General features: G+C 47.7%; 1 protein-coding gene and 1 non-coding gene across 6 annotated transcripts in view; one reads left to right on the forward strand and one right to left on the reverse strand.

Moving 5' to 3' along the window:
- Positions 1 to 25,778, reverse strand: part of TCF20 (transcription factor 20) — a 111,697-nt gene that overhangs the window by 29,838 nt on the left and 56,081 nt on the right. For all 5 annotated transcript variants that reach the window (XR_007153851.1, XM_047865851.1, XM_047865853.1 and 2 more), the window contains one exon: positions 19,187 to 24,886. Coding sequence is in view for 4 of the 5 variants with exons in the window: in XM_047865851.1 (XP_047721807.1) it covers positions 19,187 to 24,886 (5,700 nt within the window). In the remaining variant the exon portion in view is untranslated. Of the gene's footprint in view, positions 1 to 19,186; positions 24,887 to 25,778 lie in introns of those variants that run through there.
- Positions 11,534 to 11,618, forward strand: TRNAR-UCG (transfer RNA arginine (anticodon UCG)). The gene has a single exon. It is a non-coding gene; the product is annotated as a tRNA-Arg (tRNA).

The following is a 25,778-nucleotide window of genomic DNA, read 5'->3' on the forward strand; positions in this document are numbered from 1 at the left end:
CAGTAAAGTTATGCTGCTTTGAATGAGGCCAGAGGGCTTGGGATTAAAGGACTCTTTTCTCTTCATTAACAGTGTCCTTCCTTGTCTTTCTGCACTTCATCTGCCAAACAGAGGAAGCCAGGATTTAGCTACAACCTTGAGCACACGAACAATATATTTAGAGTACACATGCCTTTATACAACAGATATGGTGATTTTACCATTCAGCAAACAAATAAGAAAAGATTAGGTGTAAGATGCAGCCGGGCAAGGGTGTCTTTTCTCTAGAAGACTCTATCACATATACCTTTTTGGTCGTTGTTGTTTTATACATCTAGATTTTCACATGGCAGTGTGCCGAAGCAAGGTACACCTGTTTCCCTCTGTCAGACGGGAAGGGAAGTATTGGCTGACAGGTGAAAGTCAGGCTGGTGCTTCTTTACAGAATCACGGAATGCAAGTTATTCTACTGAATATGATGAAAGGATTTTGACTTCCTGATGAGCTCTTCTTGGGACTTTTAATTTGCCTCATTACCGTGTCCATTCTGAGTCAACGGCACAAAACTGCGAAGTCCAGAAACTAGGAACACGGGTTGGAGGAAAGTGAGTAGGAACTGGATCCCTTGGTCCCTAGGGGCTGCTTACTCCTTACCTTCCCTGGAAGGTACCTCACAGGTGTGGTCAAGGGGCCTTGGATCCTCAGGGGACTTCGCTTTGATACTTAAGTTTGCTTAAATGGTGTCAACTTCAGAAATGTAAAAATCCTTCCTTTTTTATTATTCATTCAACACATTTTTATTACATGCCTATGGGCAAGGCAAAGAGGCCCCCAAACTGAGGACCCAAAGTCAGGTAGTGTCGGCCCTCAGGAAACTTCCAGAAGAACTGGGATGTGTTACGATGTGAATAGGACTCTCCAGCTTAGAGGCAGGATGCCCACCTGGTTAAGGTCGGGAACGCACTCCTGAGGGGGTGTTGCCTGAGCAGTCTAGCTGTGAAGGAGGAGCAGGAGCTACTGGGGCAAAGAAGGCAGGGAAGGCGTCCACCACAGGGGGAACAAACAGGAACAAGCAGTCAGGGTGTGGAAGGTGCATGTGGTGGAACAGGATTCTGAAGGGGTGGAGCCAGATGAGCAGGAACGTGGGGCCAACGTCACTGCCAGGTTAGGGATATCATGGAAGTTTGTGTGGGAGGGTGAGGAAATGCATACAAGAGGCTGCACTTAGAGACACTGAAGATAAACCGGTAGGACTTGGTGACAAGCTATAGCCAGAAGTCTGTGAGTCGTGTCTCGGGAGCCCTGGTGCGTGGCGGTGCCTTCGCTTGGTGCACGAAGTGGAAGGGGAGCCCTTCGGGCATCAGCACAGCAAGATTCTGATGAGCAGAGGACTCTCAGAGCCCCAGCTCTACAAGTGACTTACCTTCAAAACATTCCGTTTACAGAGTAGAATGTTTTGGACCTAGAACAAAATCTTGACTGGAATAACCAGGAATGGGTTTAATTTCAAATGACATTTTCTGGGGTAACTGAAGATAAAGCTAGAAACCCTTTCCGGAACACATTACACTATTTTGAATTAAATTCATAATCTCTACTGCCTCAGAGTGATGATTCCATTATTAGGAATATTCTTGTAAGATACTAGGTAAAGACTAGGCATTATCAAAGTGACCCCAAGATAGAACTTAAAAACTTGCTTCTAAAAATGAATCTCAGGGCACCTGGGTGGCTCAGTCAGTTAAGCGTCTGACTTGGGCTCAGGTCATGATCTCACAGCTCATGGGTTCGAGCCCTGCGTCGGGCTCTCCATTGACAGTTCAGAGCCTGGAGCCTGCTTCAGATTCTCTGTCTCCCTCTCTCTCACTGTACCTCTGGGACCTGTGCTCTCTCTCAAAAATAAATAAATAATCATAAAAAAAAAAAAAAAAGAAGAACATGTAATAGAAAACATTACAAAAAAGTAAATCTCTGCTGGGAAGCTTTTTTTTTTTTTTTTTTTTTTTTAATCATTTTCTTGTTTATTTTAAAGTGGAGGGGAGAAAAAGAATGCAGTGAAAGACATGTTCCAGTTAGTTAGCTGACATCTCCTATATTTGCCTTCCTTGCATTCAGTGGGGAATCTTGGTTCCTGCCTCAAATACTGGCGTCTAAAAAGAGATGAAAACATGAAATGAGAAAAAAGGAGAGAAAGCCAGGTTGGAAAAAGACCTTCCTTGAGAAAGGAAACCAACCCCTGGCCCTGCCTCTCACCAGCCAGATGAGCATGGCCCAGTTAATCTATTTAAACCTCGATTCTCTCAACAGTAAATCGGGGATAAAATCCCACTGGGAAAAAAGGAAGGAGGTGGAGAATCTTTTAAGAAAACTGGTGAATGAGGTGGGGGGTGGGGGCGTCTGGGTGGCTCAGTCGGTTAAGTGTCTGACTCTTGGTTTCAGCTCAGGTCATGATCATGCAGCTTGTGGAATTGAGCCCCACATCGGCTCCATGCTGACAGCATGGAGCCTGCTACGGATTCTGTCTCTCTATGCCCCTCCCCCACTCGTTCGTTTTCTCTCTCTCTCTCTCTCTCTCTCTCTCTCTCTCCCTCTCAAAATAAATAAATAAACTTAAAAAAAAAAGAAAGAAAACTGATGAGAGGGAAAAAAACTCAAACCGTATAAAACTCTAAATGTGTTTGACAATGAGGGAAGAGTGTTTTGTAAATGACATGTAAGGTATTCCTAAGACACCCTGCATAAAAACAGAAGGAAAAAGTTCCAGCAGTGATCCCAAAGGGAATGGACAGCTATTCCAGAACAACCAGAGCCCCCCCTGGGCTTATCTGCAAGGCCACGGGAAGCTGGAGATGGACAGCAGCACAGACTTCCAGGAAGATCTGGCTTTTAAAACAATCCACCACTGGGGCGCCCGGGTGGCTCAGTCGGTTAAGCGTCTGACTTCAGCTCAGGTCATGATCTCGTGGTCTGTGGGCCCCAGCCCCGTGTCAGGCTCTGTGCTGACAGCTTGGAGCCTGGAGCCTGGAGCCTGGAGCCTGCTTCGGATTCTGTGTCTCCCTCTCTCTGCCCCTCCCCTGCTCATGCCTCTGTCTCTCTCTCTTTCTCTCAAAAGTAAATAAACATTAAAAAATTTTTTTTGACACAATCCACCACTAGCAATTAAACACAGCTATTACTACTTATGTGCGCTTGTTTTGAATATTTATCTTTTCACTGGAACATTTTTAACAGATCAGGAACAGTATTTACCCCCTCTCAATTATATGTCTTCATATAAACACTTTACTGATGACAGTGGTCTCTGAACACATACAGGTCCTAGTAACCATTTCTACCAAGGTGCCCGCAAAGCTGAAACAGTTTATAATGATCACGTATGGAATGAACTTCAACAGTTGATGAGGTGGGGCGCAGATACTGACTACCTGTTGTGGGTTTTAAATGTTCTAGAATTCCCTCTCCTGGACTTAGAGTCTTCGGGTTCAGCAATAATAAAGGTATAAAGGCAAGGCAAAGCAATATAAAGCAATTTCCCTAACAAAATGCATCCACTTGCCAAATGTAAGTTAAAACCAATCTCTATCCCCCCACTTTCTGGAATATTAAACTGTTAAAAAACTGTTAGCTTAATCGTTTTTCTTTTGCACAAAACATACAGTTATGTTAATATACATTCTTCATAACTCCACCTATCAAAATCTCCACACAGGTTTTGCTAAGGATGATGTTTCTTTAGGCTAACCAGACCTTGGTTTTCTCCAGTTTGTAATTTTATCCTACACGTAGTTTACATTTTAGCTTACCTACAAGTACATACACTCCATTAAAATAATTCTAATCAGAGGGCATCTTTTATAGCTGGGGAAGAAAGCTGTGGCTTTGATAAAACGTTACACATTTTGTTGAGGGGGATTTTTAAATATTACAAATGAAAGAGATTTGTGCCCTTTAGGAAGTTAGAAAGGAGGGGCTTGGGTCAGGGAGGTTTTTTAAAGCAGTAATTAGCATGTTTGCTCCCAGTGGCAGCTGAGAACCTGAGAAAAGCCTGCACCCAGCAGGAGCAGGAGGCCCGGCAGCCCAGGGAGAAGAAAGAGAATAGCCTTTTCTTGAAGTATAGAGATAAATGCTTATGGACAGAGTTGAAAACATTGAACTTAAAGTTGCACAAGACTACTTACTAGCGTAATTTTATTTTCCCCTTTGCTCAAACGGTGGATTGGATTTAAGGAGTAATAATTACCTTTTGTGTTTAGCAAGGCATCTTTTTAAAGAAACTGCCTGCCAGGAAAGGGACTCTGTATAATCCTCCTCCTCTCCACGGCTCATCCCAGGAGTTGAGTCTATGCTTCCAGAAAACCAATTACAGGGAGCCGCTCATTCACAAGATGCTCGCATCTAACTGTTGACGATTTCGGTAACAGAAATGACAAACGTGCTGCCACCACAGGCCTCCTTTAACGGGACTCTGAATCTGCACAGTCTACACGGGAGCTTCAATCTGCAAAGTTCCCAACCCTTGGAGGCCTTCTTCCGTATTTTTACTGCCTCTTTTCCCACTTGGCTTGTTTTATCCTTTCCTGCCGGATCCGCCTCCACCTCACCATCCCTCTCACCCACGCATCTGTCTTGTCTGCAAAGCCACCCCACTTCCGCAGTGGCTGGTTCCTCAAGGGCAAGGCCAGCCTGAAAATGGACAGAGGAGGCACCTTCATCCAGAAAAAAGGCAGAAAGGAACCTGAGAAAACTAGGATGTCTTGGGTGTATTTAAACTAGTGCCAGTGTAACTCTCCACAGGGCTGCTGGTCCCCGCACCCTAGAGCCAGGTGCCAGATCCCAACAACCCTCTCTGAGGGCTTTATGGGGCCACTTAATGAAGCGACAATGTGTGAGACACCTCACTTCAGGTCCAAAGCCTCATGCCCTCCTTCCCAGAAACCTTGCACTGGAAGGAAAAATTGGTACGAACCCGGCATGGAAACTGTAACCAAAACTGGTTGACTGGCTCATGATCTAGCTTTTGTGAACTAGCTCAAACACACGGAGTGTTCAGAGTTGATTTTGGCCCGTCACCTGAAGCATGTGTTAACAATACAGACTATGGCCACGGCCCAGAAGGACTGAAGGTGCACCATCATCCCAGGTGTTTCTAATCCCCAAGAAAGTTTAAGAACTATTGGCTCAGTCCATCTTCATGGATATGTATGTATATTTTCTTCCTGATTTTCTACTTTAGAAGCTTAATCCCAGAATGGAAGATACTCAGCAAAAGGCCAATCTTAACTTCAACAGACGAAGAAAATGGAAACTTAGATGTAATATGACTAAGATTAGAAATATTGACTAAATTCAACAATTACCTCTTCCACCTCCAAGCTTTATTTTTTTTTAATTCTGTTTTTAACGTTTATTTTATTTTGAGAGAGACAGAGAGAGCATGCAGGTGAGGGGAAGAGGGAGAGGAGAGAGAGAGAATCCTAAGCAGGCTTCATGCTGTCAGCACAGAGCCTGATACGGGGCTCGATCTCATGAACTGTAAGATCGGAGTCAAAACCAAGAGTCAGACACTTAACTGACTTGGCCACCCAGGTGCCCCCACCTCCAATTTTTAAATGACAATTGACTGTTATGGCCAATCTCATTTTATTCCTTAAAACAACCTGATAGGGTGGTCCCGTTATTATCTCCGTTTTTACTGGGTAAAAAATTAGGTGGGGAGAGGCTAAATGACTTGTCTACCATTACAATTTTGCAAGCAGCCAATCCTTATGAATAATTCAAGAATAAAATGAGACCTACAAGAGTCTGTAATCATTACCCCTTGCCAACAATCTCTTCTGGTGTCTTCAAAGACCTTCTGTTGGATAAATGCAAGAGTCCCTTTTTCTCTGGGCAGCCTGGTCAGTGCACAGTGGTTATGTGATAAAAAGGTGGCTCCATCACGTGGGTTCTCTTTCGTGAGTAAGATTACAAGGGCAACAAATACACGATGGCGTTGGCAAAATTACTGAAACCGTTTGAAAATATATCAATGACTACGGCGCTTCAGAATTCCCAAGTCAAATTAAAGAGCTAAAGGCAACAATTGGTATTTGCTCGTGGTCTCAGAGCCTTTGAGGGCCCAAGGGGTGGGTGTGTGGGTGTGTGTGTGTGTGTGCACGCGCACGTGTGTATCATTTCCTGGGGTTCCCTAGAGTTAATCTGGAAGCTAATTCTGAATGTGATCTTCTAAAACTCACCAACAAAATCTTGTTGACATATTCACAGTAAATGGAATTCTCTTTTTTCCAAAGGAGGGGGAAGGATGCGTCTGGGAGAATGGAATTTCCTTGCTGGAGAGATTAATACCCCTGGAAGTGATTCACTTTACCGAAGAAAGGTGTCTAAGTCCCTGTAAAGCCTAGCCCTGCCAGGAGGCAAAGCTGAAGCAACAGCAGTTTACAAAGACACCCACCACAACCCTATAGCCACCTTGCACAGTGCTTCTCCATCTCTACCGTGGGTGCTCAGTACACAACCCTGGTCTGACATGTCACAGTGGAGAGAAAGTCTCTTGGACAGTACCTGGCCCACAGTGAGTGTGCTAACTACTAATGACCATTTATGACCACCTGTGACGGATAAGGGGCAGGAGCACGTGGAGAGAGCCAGGTGAAGGGGTTGCTCGAAGTAGAGAACGAAGAGTGGTCCTGGTGGACTGTGGGTGTCAGAGGGCATGGGAGCAGGGCTTGGGAAAGCAGGGAGGTGTGGCTCTTAATATGTGCCTATTTCTCCCTCCACTCACTCTTCAAATCCCCCAAGTCACTCTGACCTATTGGCAAGAGCCTTCCTGACTCAAGTTACGTGGGGCTTCTTGGTGCCTGCACAGACCCCACGCTCTCACTGCACTTTTCATAAGTGCTGATCTAAGCGAAGCTAGAGCTGCTCTTAGCCACAAGAAACCATCCATCAAAAGTCCTTAGTTCTGAAAGGGTCGTACTTCCCTCGGATGGCTAAGAGGCACCTCAGACTCACCATGAACATAGTACACCTTTTGATTTCCCCACCAAACCGGTTCCTCCTCCAGGCTTTCCAGCGTCAAGAAACGGCATCGTGTCTGCCCCATTGTTCTGTGCCAGTCCTGCTCACACAGGCCACAGGAATTAGCTCCCGCCCACCTCTCCAACTTCATTACCCTCTCTCTGTATCCAGTACTGCCTCACCATACTGCCTTTTCTGTTTCTCAAATCCACCAAGCTCGGTTTCCCCCTACGGCCTCTGTATGCTCTGTCTACCGTGCCCTCTGATCTCATTATATAATGAGTGGCTCATTATACCACTCCCACCTCAGCCCGTCAGGGAAATTTACCTGGACCCCCAATCTGAAGCAGCTACCCAGTCACTGTCTATAACATCATCTCATTTTAACTATGTGCACTGATTTGTTCCTGGCACAGAACAGATGCCAACTAATACTGGCTGAATGGACAAGTGTAAGGTGCCAGTAAACGGGGGCTGGAAGCCTGCAGGGCATGGCTATGCTTGGGGTTTAGAAACATCGCTGCAGCGTAGGAGGCCTGGGTGGCTCAGCTGGTTAAGCATCCGACTCTTAATTTTGGCTCAGGTCATGCATGATCTTACACTTCACTGAGTTCAAGCCCCATGACTCTTGGTTTGGGCTCAGGTCATATTCTCACAGTTTGTGAGTTCAAGCCCTGCGTCGGGCTCTGTGTTGCACTGACGGTGCAGAGCCTGCTTAGGATTCTCTCTCCGTCCCTCCTCCCCTACTCTCTCTCTCTCTCTCTCAAAAATAAACAAACATTTAAAAACATAAGATAAAGTAAGTACTTTAAATGGCATCCAAAGGCCCACCTCCTACCACCAAACATCTGTTGCTCGTTACAGGTCTCTTAGGACAGCCAGCTAGACACAGGTTCACCCTGCCCCGATCAGCCATGTGTCAGGCACTATGGTCGGTTCAGGCAGGAAAAGTCATGATACATGGTGCTGAGTGGCACAACAGGTATGACGGGAGTGCTGGGGACTTGCTGCCTGGAGGACCAGGTGACAGGTGAGCTGGTTTTTTAAATGTGCTTTTCAAGAACAACAACAGTGGATTAAAATGCCCAGGCCTGCTGGGAGGTGCAAAGTCTCATGTCTGCAAACACAAACAGTGTTTTTGAGGGGCTGCTTTTTCAAAGCACTAATATATTTTGATTTCTTCCAGAGGGAACTCTACCTAGAAAGAAGCAAAGAGAACCAACTGGCCGACTATCCTACTGCTTAACGAACTATCATCCCACCAACTCAGCTTTTTTCAACAACAGCAGCAAACACAACTTACAAGCACACCAAAGGCCTACACCTGACATCCGGCTCAACCAAGATTTAAACTTCACAGAGACAGTTTTCCAAGCCTGGAGCCACCTGGCATCTCTGTGGAGCCAGTTACCATGAGTACGCCTGCGAGTGAAATGAACAAAGACGTTTTACTAGAAACTCTTCCACAGGCTGTGCAGTGAAACACGTAAGAAATGAAATGCCTCCAAAACCGATGTCACTGCAGCTGGGTCCCTCTCCCATCCTGAAGTTTGTTCTTTCAGACGGAAACGCGACGTTGTGTTGACCTTGGTCTCACGCATCTGCTTGTGTGGCAGTTCTTCAGTTCTATTCTCTTAAGGCACATTTGACAGCAGTCTGCTGGCAACATATTCAAATTAAGTGTCAGCTCATAAGCACTGCGGCCAAAATCACCCCACCGTACCTGGCTTACTGGGACAGGGTCATCCAGGGCTGACTTTCCTCTTCAGCTTAATTCTACCCAATAAGCTTACTGATAGGGACATACCTCCACTAAAAGGACACGTGAGGACACTTTCCAGGCCGGACACCAGCTCACAGTACTTGCTTCCTTTAAAACTACCTCGACGCCAAAGCTTCTAGGAATAGTTTAGTGTCCACCAACGAAGCTGCCTGATCTCCAACGAAGTTAATTGTACCAACAGTCCTCGGTCACCGTCCTATTTATAGATGAGAAAACTTTATCTAGGTGCTCTCCTAAATGCCTCCTTTAGGTGGCCCTCCTGAAGAAAGGGTTTCCATGGGTCCCCATTTCCCAGGTAACTGAAGTTATTCAGACTGGGGAAATGATGCACACAAAAATGACAAAGTGAGGAGAAACATTAAAATTAATAGGGGACGACTGCAATATCACTAATCCAAGAAATAAAATTTAAAGGAAAAAATTAAAAATTTAAAAATACCCAATGTTGTTTGCCTCATAGTAAAATGTGGGCTCTCCTGTATCTGTGGATGATCATAGCTCAATACGATCCTTTTTGGTTAAACCGCAAGATAATGCCTAGCAAAACGCTTAAAATATTCACACTTTTTGACTTAGCAGCTTAACATCTGGAGGTTTTCCCTCACATAAAACTCCACGAATAGAAATGTTTACCGCCGCATAAGAAATAGTAAATAAACTGGAATCCTCAATGTCTAACAGTGCAGGAATACTTGGCTAAATTACATTTATACACGTATTAAAACAAAATACCCTAAGTTACTATGCAAGCTAAAATTACAAAATTAAGTGAAAAAAGCAACACAGCTTTGTATCTGTAGTTAATGGCAGAGCCTCTCTGGGTCTGGATCCTGGGCTCAGTTTTGCCCAGGAGCGCAAGGAGGCCCACCTCGGAGGGCTGCTGTGAGGTTTAAATGTGATAATTCACGCACAGCGCTTGGAAAGCACTCCATCCATGTCCACAATTGTTACTACACTATTATTATATCTAGTAAAACAAGCGCATGGACAAAATCTGGAAAAGAGGCAAATCTACTGGGTTGTCAGGATTTTGCCTTTCTTTTACCTACTGTTCCATTAGTTTTACGGTATGAATAACACCGTTACTATTTACGCTTATGTAGAGAACATGTAATTCTGTCATAGAAGGTAGTTTGCCCTTTTATGACTCGGGAGTTAAGACGGAGCTTCCAGCCTGTGGACGCACCCAGCGCCCCCCGTAGAGCTCGCGTGGCCAGTCTGCTAAACCTGTTCTTCTTTAGTCCTTTCTCGGCTTTCCTGTTGCTTCCTCAATTTAGTCCTTTCTTGGCTTTCCTGTTGCTTCCTGTGAGTGGAACTTCTCAGACCCTCCAAAAATAAGTGTCCGTGCATAGTGACAACCTGAACCTCAGAACCCATGTGACCTCACAGTAAAGTGCATGCACTTTGTCTCATCTCAGTTCAGCACATACAGGCCTTCAGCTACACCCTGGAACTCTGAGAAAATGGGGTGTGACACTGTGCACAACAGAGTCTTTTCCAGGCCCCCAAAAGTAATGTTTCATATCAGCTCTTTCTCACTATAATTAAATGCAATTTGGTATTCCACTGTGTTGTCAATAATGTCAATGTCTTGGAAAATTATTAGAAAGCCAAAAATAGGGGCGCCTGGGTGGCACAGTCGGTTAAGCGGCCGACTTCAGCCAGGTCACGATCTCGCGGTCCGGGAGTTCGAGCCCCGCGTCGGGCTCTGGGCTGATGGCTCAGAGCCTGGAGCCTGTTTCCGATTCTGTGTCTCCCTCTCTCTCTGCCCCTCCCCCGTTCATGCTCTGTCTCTCTCTGTCCCAAAAATAAATAAACGTTGAAAAAAAAAAAAGCGCCAAAAATAGTAAATTACCTCTTCTGTGCCCCCTCCCACCCCCAATCATATTGTAGCAATAATTAAAATGATAGCTTAATTTCTTTGATGGCTTTTCAGAGAATTCTCTATGAAGGATTTTTTTTTTTTTTTGAATGACACAGATCTCATGATTTCCTATTTCTTCCCACTTTCTTGCAACGTGGATTAAGTTTACTGGTTTTACACATATCCAAAAAGCTAAATAAAAACCAGCCAGTCCTTAGGAGAAAGTACCGTCCTGGAGACCCGGAGCACGGTCGCCCCGAACACGCAGACTTGGTTGAGCTTTCACGCCTAGTGTTCCCTCCTGCCCACAACACGTTAGCTACCAAACGAGGGTCTCCCTTCTCTTCCTCATCCCCTCTTTGCTGCTACTGGGGTCTTACCCACCCCATGGGGGAAGGCTTGGATGGGAAGCCTCAGCATCATTCCTCACTTTCCTTTACCTGCCACACCTAGTTGGTTTTGGATTCTATTGACTTTAACTTCCAAAGTGATCGTCGTTATCTATCCACTCCTTCCGATTCCCTTCTCTGCCACTTCTTCGGCCCGTGTCATCTCCATGTAGACTAATGCCACAGCCCTTCAACCAGAGACCTGCCTCTTCATCTCTCCCTGCGTCTCTCCTGAGTTGCCCTCATAAGACCAAACCCAATCGTGTGATGTTACACACTCAGAAACTGCTAGTGGTTTCGCACTGCCCTTAAGTTACAGGCTCAATCCTCAGACTACAGTACAGCCCTCTGCAGTCTTCATATACTATACGCATTACCTTTTGGGCGGGGGGGCGGGTGGTGGAATGTGATGGTTCTGATCATTCTGTGAATTCTTTATTATTCTGGATCTCTGGGTGCTGACCCATCAAAAATGTTTATTTAAAAAATAATTTTAAGGGTGCCCGGGTGGCTCAGTCGGTTGAGCATCTGACTTCGGCTCAGGTCATGATCTCACGGTTCGTGGGTTCGAGCCCCGCGTCGGGCTCTGTGCTGACAGCTCAGGGCCTGGATCCTGCTTCGGATTCTGTGTCTCCCTCTCTCTCTCTGCCCCTCCCCCACTCGCACTCTCTGTCTCTCAAAAATAAATTAAAAACTGTTAAAAAATTAAAAAAAAATAACTTTACTACTGGGTAGACTCTTTACTTTGGCCTTAGGTAATCACTATCGAAAAATTACCAACTCACAAAAAAGAACGTTAATGCTCTTATTTAATGTACAAGGCAGATTTTATTCCCTTCGTTCCATCTCCTCTCCTTTGAATAATCTAATTCCTGAGAACGTCCGCGTGGGCTGCTGCCATATCAGAAGACACTAACCAATACTGCACCTGAAATGCCACACACCCTGCTCTCCCCAAACAAGAGTGAAAATGAAAAGAAAATGGTTGTTTCACATGCAGGGCAGCCTCCCTTCCTGGAAGAAGCACTGACGGCCCACGGACTACAGCTCCCGGGGTGAGCTCACAGGGACGCATCTTCACGAGAGGACGAGAACGCCACTCTAGGGCAGACACTGGCCCACAGCCTCGCCAAACATTACTCCGTGCACCTTCCAAAGAGTCACTCGTGCTCCTGACAACCGTCTTCACAGCAGGCACTATCAGTCTCCACGTTTTATAGATGAAGAAGGTGAAGCACACGAGCTAAGTAAGTGCCTTGAGCAAGTGACTAGCTGGGAAATGCCAAGTCCTGGATTCACACGAGGCAACAGGACTCCAGGGCTCTCACGGGACCGCCACCGCCCCGGCCGCTGAGCAGAACGGCAAAGGCACGAAGGCGAGGAGGATCTCTGAGGGTACCATTAGGCTGACTGGATTTTCCCTTATCAGCCTTCTTTTCAATAGGAAGATGGGAAGACACCGGCCTGCAGCTGGAGGCCTTCAGGTCCTACAAAACTGGCCTTGGCCTGGGGCAAGGGGTGGAGGACAGTATGGAATGAAGGAAGCCCCACGTCCTGGAAAATCCAAGCTCTCGTGCGGGGAACCGTGTGGCACGATGCGTGAATCACATAACCCTTCCTGACAGAGGCCGGGAGCCCTCCTGCCAAGAGCCGTTTCCCATACACCAGTGTGGGACCTGGGGCCAAGGCTCCCCGACGCTGAGGAGGGAGTGAGGGGCGCTTCCAGCGTTCAAACCTCAGAGCTGTACCGGTTTTCTAGAGGGACCCAGACAGCTGCCGACGTGAAACGAATGCCTACTTCTGCGTGCTATCTCATCACCTTAGCTCTTTTAACACATCAGCAGTAACCAGTTCAACGGCTCAGGGATGACTTGTTTGGCCTAGTATGGAGTAACCTGTCGATATTCTTGTTTATGGTCCTTTCCCTTTGGCATTTAGTCTATTCCTTATAGCTTTTATTTTATAATCAGGTGTAAAGTTTCTCTCATTATCCCTCCACCTCTAAAAGAAACAGATTTTAGGAAAATTCTTTCAATTTGTCACAATGTATTCTGTAACACAATATAAGCAACAAAATTCAAAACTGCGAATTTCATGATACTCCTTAGAATTTAGAAAAACCAAATCCTGAAAGTTAACCTTTCTCTGGAGGTTAGTGTCAAGGTCATCACAGTTCGTGTTGAGAAAAACAGGTAATAAGATAATCACACAACTCTGTTATCTGCTGAAAGTCACAGGAATAGAGAGATGCATGAACCCCGGTGCCTGAATGGGTGATACAGACAGGCTGGGACAGAGGTGTGATTTGTGGCAACAATGATGAAGTGACAGCCAGAGAGAGGGGACCAGAGAGGAAGACAGTGTAAGGAAGCCAGGGCGTGGGGGGGTGGGGGTGGGGGTGGGGAGGGGGGGTCCAGGGGAGGGACCGTCACCGGGGGGCATGTGTGTACAGTGAGTCAAGAGCAGAGACCAGGAGCCTAGTGGGAAACCTTCAGCAGGACCTGGGCAGCCTCCTTGGGTGGGTGACAGTCCATTACTCACTCAGGGAACACAAACGGAAATTCAGGGAGCATAGGACAACGCCTTTATTTCACACATAACCAGAGAGGCAAACTGACCTGTTTTTGATCATTTAACATGCAGTTACGTTTTCATAATGTAATAGATATATTAATACTTTTACACTTGTGAAATTATGTTTTTTGTCACAATTTAAAAATTAAGGAGAATATTAGCCTGTTAGAGATGGTGGAAGGATCTATTTAAAGTTGTATTAAAAATAAGCTTTAGGGGCGCCTGGCTGGCTCAGTCAGAAGAGCATTCAGCTCTTGATCTTGGGGTCATGAGTTCGAGCCACACGCTGGGTGTAGAGATTACTTAGGTAAAACTTAAAAAAGAAAAAACAAAACTTTAAATGGAATCTTTAATACATTGATTAAAAAAAAAATATTAACCCCAATCTAGTTAACACACACTGTGGGGTAAAACCTTTTTAAATTCCCATGGAGGTTGTTAAGAATCTGTTTGGAAGGGGAGTGGTCAGCCGGGGCGGGGGGGGGGGGGGGGGGTGGAGGGGAAAGGAGGGAACAAGCAGGCCAGCTCTTCCCCAGAGCAGGGCACACCAGGGATGCCTGTCTGCTGCCACAACCCTGAACCCTGAAGGCCTTCACGTTCTAAAAGTATCAAACATGGTTTCTGTACACCGAGTTATGCGTATGTCTGTTTCGAGGCAACTGCCTCTGTCACAACATCGTGTCCGATCAGAGGTCACTGTGGGCTCACATATACAATCAGACCAAGGTAAATAAACAGAGGTAAGAGTCAGACAAAACCAGAGGACTGTGCAGAAATGAACGGATTAAGTCCCACACTCAGAAAAAGAAGGAGAGCAAAGGCCATCTGCTTGAACAGGAATGTTCTAGTTTTCAGCAGTTTTCACAGTGTGACACTTACAGGGAGGGAACTGCTGTCTCTCGAGGACTTCATATTATTTTGTTATAATATTATGCTTGTCAAAACACCTGATAAATGCATAGGCCAAAATGGATCTCTAATGAAATATATGTGGCCTTATCTCAACATGATAGGGTTGAGAGGATGCTTGTTAAGCGCACTGCAATTGAACGCATCTGCTAAAACCTAAGATAAAACTAGACTCAAAGTGGCCTTGACAAATTGAAACAGCATCTATCAAATTAAATAAGAGAAGGCAAGTTAGTGTAATTTTAATTTGTTCTCAAGTACATAAGGAAAAGGAGAATAAAAACCGGGCAAATAAAACAGAAAAAGAGCCTGTAGTCATAGTGGAACATCGGTCAGCTCAAAAAGCTAAAGAAGCATAATTTTTTAAACCATTTTTAAAATCAACACATCCATCCGAGTGTGTTTCACTAAAGCCAAATCATTGTTTATTCTGAGGGTAATGGAATGGTGCTGTCTCCCTTCCTATCTCATTGGGTGGCTTGTGGGAATAAAACAGATATGCAAGTGTACAGAGAAATTAAATTCAATATACAAAGCTAGCATTCTACTCCAAAATGGGTGTTAAATAAACAGAATGGAATTGAGGGAAGAAAAAGTTTAGTAATTTTTAAAGGGTGACGGCATTGAGAGTGCAACATAAGAAGATAAAGATTCAGCTGTAGTATGAGGTATATTAAGATCTGTCATGAAACTACTATGTTCTATGTCAATTATACCTCAATTAAAAAAATAAGATTGGTCAGCTATTTGTCTGAACCCTGTTATTAAAGGAGATGGTGGAATCTGCAGCCCTGATGGGGCCACCAGAGAACCCAAAAATCTAATTTAGAGCCTCTACTATATGGAAGAAGCATAGGGACAAAATTACTGCCTTTATGCCTTTTACCTTTAAATGGAGCATTCCAACTTTTTATCCCTTAGGACAGATGATTAATTTGAAGTACTTTTGAAACAGCTGAGGCTGAAATTAAGATTTTATTTTTTAATGTTTATTTTTTTTTATTTTTGAGAGAGAGAGAGAGCACAAGCAGGGGCGGGGCAGAGAGAGAGGGAGACAGAGAATCCCAAGCAGGCTCCGGCTGTCAGTGCAAAGCCCGATGCAGGGCCTGAACCCAAGAACCTCGAGATCATGACCTGAGCCCAAGTCATATACTCAACTGACCGAGCCACTCGGCCGTCCCTGAAATTATTTCTAAAAAACAGAAACCACTTTCAATTTTCTCCATCTAAAGTGCTTCATGTTCTCCTAACCACCTAGACCATGGCAGCGGTGGGATGGGGATGGGCCAGAGAGAATGATTTATCATATTCAGTCTATTTGTTCCAACTATATAACATGCCAGATTTTACTTTGGGATCAAAGCTGACAAGTAGTAAATAAGCTAAATTGTGACTTTCTGAAGACACAGATTCCCAATTAGGAATTTTAAGAGGTAAGTTTGCTGGTCACCAACCTTTCTGGGGTGGAGGGACTTGTGATTTAGTGTGGTCACATTATTCTCGGGTGTCTTCTACTTTCTATAAACTAGATGTGGACTGAGACACAGGATTTAGGGATCTGCTGGGCAGGAGTCCACCTGCTGACAACCGGTTACCAACGACTGTCCCAGAATGTTCAACAGTTTAGACATAGAAGTTACTCTGAGAGGGGCACCTGGGTGGCTCAGTTGGTTAAGTGTCCGACCTCGGCTCAGGTCATGATCTCAGGGTTCATGAGTTTGAGCCCCACGTGGGGCTGGCTGCTGTTAGCATAGAGCCCGCTTTGGATCTTCTGTCCCCCTCTCTCTCTGCCCCTACTCCACCGGTGCTATCTCAAAAATAAACATTTAAAAAAGTTACTCTGAGAGAGATTAATAATATTCTATGTTGTAATAAAGAAAACACTGGCAGGGGTGCCTGGGTGACTCAGTCAGTTAAGCTTCTGCCTCTTGGTTTTGGCTCAGGTCATGATCTCATGGTTCTTGAGATCAAGACCTGCATTGGGCTCTGCACTGACAGTGCAGACCCTGCTTGGACTTCTCTCTCTCCCTCTCTCTCTGCCCCTCCCCTGCTTGCCAGTGCAAGTGCACATGTGCTCTCTCTCAAAATAAACAAACATAGAAAGAAAGAAAGAAAGAAAGAAAGAAAGAAAGAAAGAAAGGAAGAAAGGAAGGAAGGAAGGAAGGAAGAAAACACTGAAAGGTGGGCAGGGACACATACCTAAAATAACAAACACAACAAAACAAACCACCAAATATGGCAGGCAGGCCACCAGCAAGATGAGTACTGAGGCCACCAGCTGATAGAGTACTGAATACTCAGGATTGACTATTTACAGAATTTTGTACTTAAGGGTCTTAAAATGTTAGGTCCCTTTAGGACTTGTGCATTGTAAAATGTCACATGTGTACGAAGTAAATGTGTTTCAAGCCTGGGGATTGGGAGCAACTCTGGTGATGGAGAGGAAAGGAGGGAGAAAAACCTCCCGTGGGGGGAAAAGGTCTGAGAGGGAAAGGCAAGCCCCTCGTGTGACTGAATCAGAATGTTCTAATTTCAATTATGTTATCAACTTCACAGGGCACCTGGGTAGCTCAGCTAGTTAAGCGTCTGACTTTGGCTCAGGTCATGATCTCACAGCTTGGGAGTTCAAGCCCTGTGTCGGGCTCTGTGCTGACAGCTCAGAGCCTGGAGTCTACTTCAAATTCTTTGTCTCCCTCTCTCTCTGCCCCTAACCCACTCACATTCTGTCTTAGTCTCTCTCAAAAATAAACATGAAAACATTTTTTTAATTAAAAAATATATAAACTTCCCATTAATTACATTCTTTACTACAGTTTACAGTTTTGATTTCCTTTTTTTATCAGAGACTGATCAATTCTGGAGACAATACAATGATAAAATATACTGCTTTGGGGAGAAATGTAGGGGGAGAGGAAAAGAATGTCCAAGAATACTATGATCCTGGCTGACACAATCCTTCTTCACGATGATTAAAAGTCATCAGTATATTTGTCCAGCGTGGTAAAATTTAAATATATATGAATACAAAAACTCTTACGTGATTCAATATCGTAGACCCAACATACATTTCCCACATCTGTTCCCCTCCCAGAAAGATAAAGGGAACAGCTTCTATGACATGGACACGAAGGACAAGGACATGAGGAACGGGAGAGGAAACAAACACATGAGAGATGTCCCAATTTCCAGACGCTGGAAGTCGAACAAAGGGGGTGCGAGCCAACGGTCTGAGAGGCACAGAGAGGAACGAGTGCAGCGGGGGAGCCACGAGAATGCCAGCCACTGTGGCACAGAGCCTGAAAAGGCACAGGCGTCCCAGAAAGTGGGGCCAGCAACCAGGTCGTTGGCTCAAAATTTTAAGAGGAGTTAAGGTCTCTAACCCAACCCAATTCAAGCGGTCAGTGGTCCACCTCCCAGAAGGATATTTGGAAAAGAGAAGTTTCTTGAGAGTACCAGAAATAAAGATAAATAAATCTTTATTTAGAGCTGAAGAGAGTGTGGAGAAATTAGAACAAAAAGGCAGAGAGAGAGAGAGAAAGAGAGAGAACCCAGTAGAGAAAAGGCAAAGCCAGAGGATTAACTCAGGAGGTACAACACCTAACTGACAGGATTCTGGAAAGAACAGAGAAAAGAGAAGGAAGGAAAGTATCCAAGAAACAACACACAACAAACTTCCTCAACTGGAAGGCAGGAGTTTACAGTCAGCAAGGGCTGACACAGTGAGTGAAGAGACCCACCCCAAGGGCAACTGAGAGGATCCTCAAACTTTCCAGAGGAGGAAGGCAGCACACACACTAAAGACTGAATCACAACAGCTCCTGCCCCTCAACTGCAGCACTAGAAGCTAGAGGACAAGTCAGGAGTCAGGACTTGAAGGCAGTGAGAGAAAATTATTCCAAATCTAGAATTCTATACCCAGCCAAACCTCGATTAAGCAAGAGGATGGGATAAAGACATGTTTTTGCATAAGACAAGATCTCAGAGTATTTACCTCCCACCACCCTTCTCAGCAAACTCCTAGGAGATGATGATGTCCCGTGCGAGCTGAGGGCGCAGGCTAAGAAAGGCGAAGACATGGGGTTGAGGAAACAGCGTTCACTGGAGGAAAGAAGTGAGTGATAATGACGACGAATGCCCCAGGACAACCGTTACCAAACAGTCCTAAACAGTAAATACCCTGACTGTCAGGTTTGGGTCAGGGAGATGTGGTCCAAGGAAAGCCATAAAAACATGAATTAATAATTCTAGAGAAATGGAAGAGTTTTAGAAGAAAGGAAACATAACCGTGGTATACTTCATAAGCCTTACAGAGTCAGATGTTGAAAAACGGGGGAAAAGGATCCGTGAATAACACAGATAGCGGTAAAAGCTTATTGTTTAGAAACAGGAAACTGGCAGAGGAGTGGGCGGTCGGGTTCGAGGAGGGGTGTGTTCTGGTAAGCGGTGCCACACCGACGTGACTTTGTAACCCAGGGACCCTTCTTACCGATAAAACAGACGTTAAACAAATCTTCCAAATTACTTCATTTTCTGTCCATCGTTTGAGCCTAGGGGCTTTAATCTGGAGGAATTACCGTGCGATACAGAACAACAGGGCTGGAACAAGCGAAGGCGGAAGGAACCACGCAGAAGGGACAGAAAGAGCAAGCTGGGAAGGGGCTTTGCACTCACCATCTCTCTGGCTATTTCCAGCGCCTCCTGCAGGCCATAGAGCCTGCCGCACACCAGGTAGATTCCGTTGGCCCAGAGAATACAACCCTCATGGACCCAAAATTCATTGCTGTCAAGAGGTAGTTCAGGGATTTGTAACTCCAGCTCGGGGCCACCTTCGGAAGTGGTGGGCACGGAGGGCTTTGAGTCCAAAACGGTCTTTTCGCCGCCGCCCTCGGTGGTTGCTTTCTTACAAGGGAGCCCCCTGGACAGGGACCGAGGGCCCCCGCCACAGTCTTCCGAGCGGTGTCGCCGCTTAAACCTGGGGTGGGCGGCCAGGCTCCTCTGCTCCTTCTGCTGCTGCTCTTCCTCCTCCTCAGTGTCCGTCTTGGAGCCGTTGGACGCGCTTTTGTGCCGTACCTTAACCTTGCTCTGCATTTCCGTGGCCCTCTTGGGCGGCGGATTCTTCGGGAGAGTGGCTGCATAATCTTGGGGATAAAAGGGTCCAAAGAGGTCGCCCATGTTCCGGTAACTGGCCCACTTGCCACACAGACAGCAAACCAGGTGCCCCATAACAGAAGACTCTGTCACGACGGGGCCCTGCAGCATGAAGGACGAAGCCGGGAGCACCTTGCTTTCAGTGCTGCTGGGCGGCGGGGTCAGAGACCTCTGACCCTTCCGACCCCTCACCAATTTGGTCTGTTCTTCTTCTTCAGCATTGATGATTGTACACACAGCTCCAAGTTCACACTTATTTACTACATGGATATAAGGGAAAAAAGACTTGTTCTTGGCGTCGGTTTTATCCAGTGGCTGGGTGGCATACTTTAGTTTGATCTCAGGTTCTTGGGGTTCCACGATGGGAACCGCCTGTTTGGTTTTCCGCTTCCTTGGCTGGGCCCCAGGCTTCCTTCTCTCCCGCCTTTGCCTCTGCTTTTTTGGCTTTGGCTCTCCATCTGCAGAAGCTTCTGGTATCTGAGGGGGCTGAGGGGGTGGAGGTGGTGGCTGCTGTTTCTTCTGCTTGTTCACACTACCGATGGGTCTCCCCTTCTTCTTTCCTGACGGGAAGTACCCCTTCGGGGGGAAACCCTCTTGTTTGGGGGAAATCGTCACTGTATCGCTCTCCTTGTCTTCAGCCTTGGGGTTTGCCTCAGGGGCCGACACGCCCGCTGGAGGTACATTCTTTGCGTCAGAAAAGATTAAAGGCGCAGTCCCACCAAGGGAACCGTCTGGTCTCCCCTGGTTACTCCCAGGCTTCTGTGAGGTGGTGGACGTCATGGTGCCAGGGGGTTCCTTTCCAGCGGTGACCGTGTCTGGGTGTGTTTCGGTCTTCACTTTGTCGTCCCCACTGCCACGCCACTCCTCGGAAGACCTCACCAGGGGCTTTTCTACGTTCAAGTCCTGGCTTGTGGGACAGACTAGGTCAGATACCAGCTCACCTTTTCTCTTCTCCATCTCGGCGTCCGGAACAGCCACACTCCCACCTTCGGGAGGGCCACTCTTCAAAGACAGTATGTCATCGAGAGTAACCGTGTCTCCCCCAGCCTCCGCGCTGTTCGAGGATGCACTCCTCCTAATATTCGGGGACGTGATCTTCTGAACTATAGCCTCCAGTTTCAACCCCCGTCCTTTCCGAGGGGGCAGTATTTTGGTCTTAGCAGGGCTTGTGAGGGTGACGGCAGGGCAGTTCCTACTATCTGGACTCGGAAGGTCCTTGGAGGATTCTCTCTTAGGGACAGACTTGACATCCTGACTGTGAGAAAGATGCGCATAGGAATTGAATGCTCGATCGGCGCCTTCTTTTGGTGGGTGAAGGAGGCGCCCTTTATCTTCGGTGTTGCTGTTTTTCACATCTTGTGACTGCCTCTTGCTGGGGATGGGAGAGATAAAGGAACGCACCCGCCTCCGCATGATTAAGGGGTTTTGAGAAGAATGATCCTCTTGGCCTGGAAGCCTGAGCATAACATTGCCGGGTTTGGATGACTGTGCGGTCTCGGCGAGCCCGTGCCCATCGGCCTCATGGGGGGGTCCGTACCTTTTCTGATTGGACATTCCCGGAGGGCCGCTGCTTTTGGCTGGAGAAGTCTGTCGGGAAAGATCCCAACAAGATTCTTGTTGTAGCTTCTGGGAGCCATGCTTCAATTCAATGCCTTTGTTAGACAGACCGTCACTAGACATGAGGCAGCGCCCGCCTTCCTGAGCGCTGGGGTCGTGGTAAGTCCCCATTGGTGGGCCATACATCATACCGTCTTTGTCGTTTTTCAGGGGGCTCCGCACCCTGTCGAGAAACTGCTGCTGCCTCGGGCTCTTCCGTGGTCCCTCCTGCCTGTGCTGTGCCGCAGAGATTACTCCCTGAGCAGAGCTGCTGCTCCAGTCTTTGTATTCCTCTTGTTGCTGTTGGTACATCTGTCTCTTATAATGGAGCTGAGAATTCAAGCCTGCGTTGGGGTCCCCATAAGCATGAGCCCGCGTATTTGTGTGGTAAGCGGAGGCCAGGCTTTCTGAGTTGGGAGAGAAGGGAGCGTGTAAAGAAGTCCGGTTGGCCCTCTCCGAGAAGGTCATGTGTGGGTTCATGTGATGAGGGTCTCCCCCTGGGCCTCTGCTCCTCCCAGGAGACATCTTCAGTTTTTCTGAGAAGTCATGATATTGCGAAGGGGACCGACCCCTCATGCCCTCCCGACCACCGACTCTGCCAGGGACCCGCCGCATCGGCGCGGGTCTGCTGTCCTGTGGGCCATAGTCTGAGATGGAATCGTGGGCTGCTCCAGGGCTGGCATTGCTGCGGTAAGACTCGTGCTTGATGCTAGCAGGATGGCAGTGGTCTCCGGATTTCTTGTTGTTGAAACTAGCTTGAGATTTGGGTGGTTCAAAGTCTTCTTCTTTTATCTGCCCGCTCTGGGATTTCAGCTTTGTTTCCATGGATACCAACCCACCCGGAAGAATGACCGACTGACTTAAACTTGGATTGAGCCGTTCACTCCTTGCAAGTCTGGCGTCAGCACCCATGTGTCCCAGTGAGTGAGCCCCCGGGTCCCTGACAATCTGTCTTAGTGGAGAAATATCACAGATCACTGATCTTCTTTCAGAGAGGGAACCCCCGGGCTCATGAGCCGATGACTGGGGCTCTATTTCAAACTTTCTGGGAATCGGATAGTCAGCCAAATTGATCTGTTTCATCTCAGGAGCCGTGCCGCTTGACTTCCTCTCCCAGGGGCCCCAGTGGGGGTTTTCTAGTAGGGACCCAATGCTTTTGTTCAAAAGGCCCCTGCTAGCCAATTCATTGGTTTGACTGACCAAGACGTTAGGCCTCGTGGCTCCTTCCAGGCCACCAGCCATGCCCTGATGCTCCTGAGTGCTCCTAGAATATCTCCTGTCAGGGTGGTGGTGGTAGCCCTGAAGCACTTCCTGCAGGAGGCTAGGGAACTTCTCATTTCTACCCTTTCGCTCCCCGTGGCCAGTGAAATCACCCTTATCTTGTCCCGTAGGATACTGAGGAAAGCTACTGACGTTTCTTGGCACGGCCGACCCGAAACTATCTTTGTAACTGTAGCGCAGGCTTCCAGGAGATTTGCTGGGCTCACTTCTGCCTATAAAACCAGGGCCCACCGTGGAGTGCCCGCTCTGGCCATTTCCCTCTCCATTGTGGTTCGAGTTATTATCTCCATTCTTGTTTCCTTTGCTCCCTCCCCCCGGGGGCTCTGGCTGTGGAACTGATGGGTGACTGGTCTCCTTTGCCCCACCAGTGCTGGGTGGCCTTTGAGTGACTGCAGGATCATCCTCTTGGGAGCTTTTATCTTGCCCACCAGGCTTTTCTACCCGACTTGTCATAGCTTCCCGGGAGACAATCACCCCAACCGTCTTCTCATTGACTTTTGGGTTGCCCTCGGATGACAACGGTGTGTCCTTAGCGCCTGGCGAGGCAGCCTCTTCTCCGGCTGCAGGACTGGCATTGAGTCTGGGGGCTTCGTTCTGAGTGCCTTGCGCTGGTGAGGAGCCAGCTTTCTCGGAGGCTCCGCCCTTGTAGGTGGTGTCGGAGCTGGTGCTCTGGCCACTTAACTGCCTCACACGCTCTCCTTGATCCTCAGAGCTGCTGGAGCAGCCTCCGTCCAGCGACTCTGCCATGGGGGACTTCAGTTGTTCTTCAGGCTGTGAGGAGCCTTCGGAGTTTGTGCAGCTGTCTGCTTTCTTAGAAGACGAGGAGGGCCTCTTGGAGGTCTTCTTCTGAGGTGTCAGGGCATCAGAAAGTAGCATGTGCTGAACGGTATTAGGAAGATTGGCCACTTGAGTACTCAGGGCGCTCAAACTACTCAGCCCAGGATCTGTCAGTCGCTTTTCTGGCACTCCTTCTAGTCCAAACCCTTTGAAGCCTGCAGCATGAGAATTAGGGCTGGGCATCATTGAGGGGGTCGGGCTGAGCTGGGGCATTAACTGTAAAATTCTGTTTCTGGAACCCATGGGCACACTGCCTTGCCCGCACTGGAGGCTCTCCCCACTCTGCATCAGAGGAGACGGGGTGGAGCTACAGCTCGGAGACTGAACCACCGAGGCCGCGGGGGAGGGGTTCGAGATGGGGCTGAAGTTCTGGTGGAACTGCATGGGGGACCTCACAGGAACCTCGGGCTGGCTGTACTGGCCCACCTGGCCCTGCAGGGGCAGCTTGGTGGCAGCGTTGGCGTACTGCATCACATGCTGAGGGGGGTGCTGCTGCGCCTGCTGCGCCTGCTGCTGCGGCTGCTGCTGCGGCTGCTGCGTCCCTGGTGGAATCTTTGCCTGTTCAAAATTCTTCATAGATTGAGGCTGATAGCTGTAATTTGATTGTGTCCCATAGGCCTGTGCATTAGAACCCACGCCGTGTCCTTCATACTGGGATCCAGCGTTCACGCTGTAACCGCCGTCGTAGCTCTGTCCCGACTGGCTGAAACGCTGTGGCGAAGGGAAGGAGGAGGAGGAGGAGGCGGCAGAAGACTGGTAGTGTTGGCCGAACTGACCCACTCGGAGCTGGTACCCGGCAGCAGAGGACGGCAGAGCTGAGGGCCGCTGCATCGGCTGCAGATGGGACGAACCGGACGCCGGCTGGCCAGTGGCTTGCGGCAGAGGCTGATGGGACTGGTAAAGCTGTTGTCTCAACTGCTGTACCTGCTGCTGCTGCTGCTGCTGCTGCTGCTGCTGGCTGGAGGCCTGCTGCTGGTACTGAGCGCTCCCTGGAGAGAAGGGCCCCGTGTAATCCTGCTGATAATGAGACACACCACCAAGGGCAGAGTGCTGTGCTTGAAACTGGCCCACGTGACCCTCGCTCCCATACTGATTGCCAAAGCTGCTCCCCTGGGGGGGTCCGTAGCTCTGCACAGGCCCCGAAGGCCTTCGCTGAGGCGGCTGTGGGGTTCCCGACGTCACGGGGTCTTTGCTGCCCGCCATGTAGTAAAAGTCTCCAGCCTCCTTCCTGAAACCCTGGTAGCCCTGGTGGCCAGAGGTTTCGCTAGCCATCGCTGCCGCAGCCGCCGTTCCTCGTCGCCCACCGCCGCCGCCGCCGCCGCTGCCACCACTGCCGCCACCTGCACCCCCAAAATTCTGGAACATCTGGGCCTGACGAGGGCTGAACTCTTCTATCCGGGATGAGCCGTGTACCTCCTGCGGGTAGCTCTGTTGGTCTCCGTGGTAACTGCTTTGCTCCCGGAAGGACTGCATACTGTTCAGCAGCACGGCAGCAGGCCAACAGCCCTCCTGGAAATGGAAGAGGAGACAGGAAAATATCAGACACGCATCTCCTCCGTACAAAGAAAATCAAGTCTAGATGATGGAGGGGATACAATCATTCAGATGCCCAGATGAAGGGGACTGGGCTGAATCTCATCTCCTTTGATTTCTTATCCTATCCCTTTCTGAAAATGCAAATAAGTGGGGAAATGGCCTCAGGAGTGAGGCAGAAGCCTGTGGCAGCATGAAAAGAAACAGTCTGGGTAAATACAAATTTAATACAGAAAAAAACCTTATAAGTAAATAAATGAGCCCCCAACATTCTATCGGGCTAAAATATGGGGCTGTGCTATTACTATTAAAAAAAAACAAAAACAAAAAAAAAGAGCAATTTTTAAGTAAGTCTTCCAGTTACAGTGGGGGAGTATGAGGAAAAAAACACTTTCATTTATTTGCTTTCGTTATTATTTGTCTGATCGCTGAACTGAGTCTCAAATAATGATGAGGCAGTCACTCCACCGGCTGTCCCACCCTCCCCAACTTTGAGCAACAGAACTCAGTCTCATGTCCAAGTGCATGCTATTGCAGGTTTCCTGTAATTACTGACTGGTGACCCCAGGACACTCAACTCTGACCAGTGTATGGATCCCCTGATTGCTGCAGTCATTCCTCACAAACTCAGGGCTTAACCTCTTTCCTGACAAGCGATTGTGTGCCAGGCACTCCTCCTTTCAGCCATCTGTCCTTAACTCCCAGGGACAAAGGACTAGGCAGCATAAGCCAAAGCAGCAGTGACTTTTCTTCCAGATTCTTTTTGTAGGTCTGCAAGAAGTTCCAGCACCTCTAACACCCACACAGATTTTTATTTGCCAATCTAGTATTCACAGAGTTATAACTGGCCATTACTGTGAAGTAGGAA

Source organism: Prionailurus viverrinus, chromosome B4, assembly GCF_022837055.1.
Source record: "Prionailurus viverrinus isolate Anna chromosome B4, UM_Priviv_1.0, whole genome shotgun sequence".
NCBI lineage: Eukaryota > Metazoa > Chordata > Mammalia > Carnivora > Felidae > Prionailurus > Prionailurus viverrinus.